Source organism: Limulus polyphemus, unplaced genomic scaffold (genome assembly GCF_000517525.1).
Source record: "Limulus polyphemus unplaced genomic scaffold, Limulus_polyphemus-2.1.2 Scaffold3515, whole genome shotgun sequence".
NCBI classification, from domain to species: domain Eukaryota; kingdom Metazoa; phylum Arthropoda; class Merostomata; order Xiphosura; family Limulidae; genus Limulus; species Limulus polyphemus.
The window spans coordinates 3,084-7,338 of NW_013669125.1; the positions used below are offsets into that span (position 1 = coordinate 3,084).

Consider the following 4,255-nt stretch of genomic DNA (forward strand, 5'->3'; position numbering starts at 1 on the left):
TATATATATATATATATATATATATTTAATTGAATATGTATATATAACTATTTAATTGTAGACTAATGATAGGCAAAATGTAATTATCAGCTGTAGGAAACAAAGTATTTTAATATTTATTATTCATACATGTTTCCTGAAAAGATATAAGTTAAATAGCAATACTTACTACAATGACACACACACACACACACACACACACACACACACACATATATACTTTCAATCAGAACAAGATACATAGTTAGAAGCTAGAAGAAAACTAAAAATTAACATGGCAGCCAATAAAACTAATTCAATATACTTTATTTACAAATTTGTGTATTAAGATTGGAATGTGCTGTTTCATCATATATACGTATGTATTCACAGCCACTAATAAGCAGACATACCAGTGCAAAAATTATCACCAACAACATTAAGGTACAAGTAATGCTGTACCAAAGAAATTATCATATTTGAAACAACTTCAAATAATTGTGTTTTTATCATTTTCATTCTTCAGGGCTAGATCAATCGTAAAGCACATTTTATAATTCATGGTGATTCCAGTAGAGGGCGTGTAGGTAATAAACCTGCCATAGCAAAGGTACACTACAAGGGATGTTAGCTTTTACATGGGATTACACTTACTAATATTACTGGCATAAAAACTGTGGGTCAGAGTAAATCAGTGTCAGATTAAGGATACGTGTAATTGGAAGATATGCCAATAGGTAATGTATAGTTTGTGTTTGAACAAGGCATTTATGTCTTTCAGTCATGATTTTACACATTTTAGGTGGCTATATTAATGATTGAATTCAGACCTGTTAACTTTTTTTGGTGTGGATACACAATCGGAGTACAAGGCAATGACTCAAAAAAAAAAAGAGCTTGTCAAGTCTTAAATTTGAATAGTTCACATATGTGAAAACTTTTTTTTACCACACATACAGGCAAAAAAAAAAAGGTCACTCATAAATTTGAACAATGTGGGTGAATTAATTACTAAAAACAAATTGAATATTATTTCACATAGTAGACAATAGAATATTTCTCTGGCTGCATTTGCATTAAGAAGTTAATATTATATAAACTATTGAAAGTTATATACTTTTATTATAGTTTAAGTTTGTAAAACAAGCATTTTGTAATTTATTAGACTTTAAATGTGGCTAAATAATACAGTGAAATTCTTATTAAAAACAACAAGTGTGAAAAATCAATGAAATCTGAAAGGTGAAGTGTGGCCCATTGGCTCACTTAACATGACTCAATTAGTAGTTAGAACTGATCTCTATTGATTCAATCTTTAACAACATCTTTTGTCAAAATCTCCTGGTTTACACATGTTAGCAAAGTAAATGTATATTGTAGCTTTTTTTGACCCCATATATACAATAATAAACAAGATTCAAATTGGTAATAGAAATAATTAACAATAATAAATATAATTAAAAAACTTATAAAAACATGTTCCACTTTTATCAGATTGGACAGGGAAGGCTGAAGATGATGAGGATGTAAATGTGTGGGAAGATAATTGGGATGATGATAACATTGAAGATGATTTTAGCAAACAACTTCGGTAAGCAAATAGTAATACTTTCCAGTGCGTATGTACAATGATAATGTATTTTGGAACATTTATCAGTGGTAGTTAATTTTTTTGCTTGCAACTTATCCAGACATTTCACCCTACCTTGAAAGTGCATTGCTGAAACAAAGAGAAGTTACCTTATCAGTGTTCACCAAATATAGAATAATCTTCAGGGCTGTTCTAGCATTTTGTAGTTTATAATACTTTTAAATACTTAATATGATTGTGTTTGTGTAGTGTGAACCATTATTCAAGTATTTGCTGTAAAGGTGTATTGAATTTGAAAATTTAATGGATAAAAGCAATAATAAATTAACCCTAAACATTTTCCATAGTCTTTCTTCTGGGGCCCGAGCAGATCCCATCATTAAAAAAAAGAATAATTTAAAAGTATTTAAATAATAATAAACTATTATTTTGGAAACAAAAAACACTAACACTCAAAATCTTTTCCTTTATTAATCAATAAATGAACATTGAATATTACAACTTGTTTCTTTTTTACCACCTAAACTAAGTGTAACAATTTAACACAAACTAACCGAATACTGAAGCTACTGAGAACAACAAACATGTACATGTTTCCATCTGTTGGCGCCTATATTTACAAAATATTTGGGGTCCGTGAAGACCCCAGAAGACTAACGCAGGGTTAAGTCAAGAAACAGAAAAGAAACGTTAGAAATATTTTTGAACTAACATACACAAAATTGTGTACATATGTGTATACTTTTATTGTTAGACTTTTCTATCAAGTACTGGAGCTAATTTGTTTCTTTATTTTTCTAGATTAAAATATGCCATCACGAAACTTTATTGTTCTATATTATGAGATATTATGGAAGTATAATCCAAGAGTGACAAAGCCTCATCCAACAATAATGTTTGTACTTTTCATATACAAAAAAAAGAAACAAAGGTTATAATTTAATAATTGTTTCTGTAATGACAACTTTTTGTACATATTTTAATTGAAATAATTTGATCACTGTAGCCCTAGTTTATAGTGTAGTGTTTCAACATATCTAATTTATTCTTATTTATTTATTATTCTTTCTTTTTGTCTCTTTCTTGTAGAGAAGAACTAGAAAAGCAAGGATTTAAAGTAGATGGTGTGGGAGAACCCATGAAGACATGAAGAAGAGAGAAAGACTTGGATTATGAGTCATAGTATATTTTATTCGAAAGTTTTCCTTGAACCCTTGTATGTGTAGTTCAGCCCAAAAATAAAATTTTCAATAAAAATTTAAGCCTCCAGAATCTTTATAAATTGGCCATTAGCTTTTTGTTGTGTGACAACAATTAAACTCTTAACCTTTCATTGTGATTTAAGTGATTTTGACTATCAAACGTGAGAGCCAATATATATGTATGCTGGATAATGAATTTTTATTATATTGAGGAAGAATTTTAATTTGTGAAAAATTAAATCTGAATACCTTAACTTTTATTCAATATTCTATATAAACTATGGATGCACTGATTAAGATTTACTTGTCTGGTACTGTTAGCTAACGATTACCCGACCATAACAGCTGATATGGATATTTAGCATTAGTACTGATAAGGTACTTTAAACTACTGAAAAAATTAGAATTCAGTGTATAGGTTTTTTATTTTTCTGGTTGTATTTTTAACAGAAATTTGCAAATAGTATTTAGTTGGTGCATTTAGTTCAGAAAATGAATAAAAATAATAATGGTCATTAAAAAAAGTTTTAAAAATACTTTGCATAGTACTTCTAGTGGCACTTAGCAAAATAAAAACACAATTAACTTTAACATTGTAGCTATAACTTCTGTTATTTTATAGTAGAAACTTTATAAATGTAAATATAATTTTGTACTTCACCACAAAAAATGTTAGCATACATCTATTCAGTTTATTTCACAAAGTTCAGACTAACATCTTTGTCACTTCAGAGAACAAAAGATAGCTTTTGGCTTCAAGCACAACATGGATACACTTTCAAGAAATTCCAATTAATACAAAACGAAATTTATGTGATACATTTTGTAATAGCAGCAGTAATAATAACTAAAAATAAGTTTAAAAAGTTTACTTATTCAAGTAATAAAAAAAATATCAGAATTATACTTGTGGCTTTTTTTAGCTGTGTTTAGTGTAGCAAGTCTGTGAATGGAAGGTTCTTCACAAAAAGCAACATTTCTGCTTTATTGCACATTGGCCCATTCCTCTTCTCATCCACAACATATGAGGCAACACTGAACAACCAACTGCTGTCAGTGCTGCTGCAGGGGGGTAGAAACTTCAGTGCAGCTTCAACCAAAGTGGCAAAATGGCCTTTGTTACTCTCCCAGTATTGCAGTTATTGTGTGCTTCCAAGCATGGGTGTACGCAAGTAACTGCTTCTGAAGCACAACACTGCTGTTCTCTCCTTCAGTTCCTACCCACTGGTGTTTTTCTTTAATATTTCATCACACACTGAACAGACTGTACTGCTGAGTTTGTAGAAGTGCTATTATCTACTTGCTTTGATTTCATTGTGATAGGTTCTTCATTACTTGTGTGTTCTATGTCATTATATTTTTCTTCCATTTGTTCCAAGTTTGTCAACAACATTTGTGTAGATTTAATCCCATGGTTTGAAACTGTATAGTTGCTCCAAAGTCTTTTTTTTTTAAGCCATTGTGGGTGGTATAACTTTGGAAG

The 4,255-nt window shown here is 29.8% G+C and overlaps 1 protein-coding gene across 1 annotated transcript in view; it reads left to right on the plus strand.

Moving 5' to 3' along the window:
- Nucleotides 1-2,832, plus strand: part of LOC106469497 (26S proteasome complex subunit SEM1-like) — a 5,085-nt gene extending 2,253 nt beyond the window's left edge. Inside the window, exons 2-3 of the mRNA XM_013929995.2 lie at nucleotides 1,474-1,570; nucleotides 2,660-2,832. Coding sequence (XP_013785449.1) covers nucleotides 1,474-1,570; nucleotides 2,660-2,720 — 158 coding nt within the window. The 3' untranslated portion in view covers nucleotides 2,721-2,832. The remainder of the gene's footprint in view (nucleotides 1-1,473; nucleotides 1,571-2,659) is intronic.
- The last annotated feature ends 1,423 nt before the right edge of the window (nucleotides 2,833-4,255 follow it).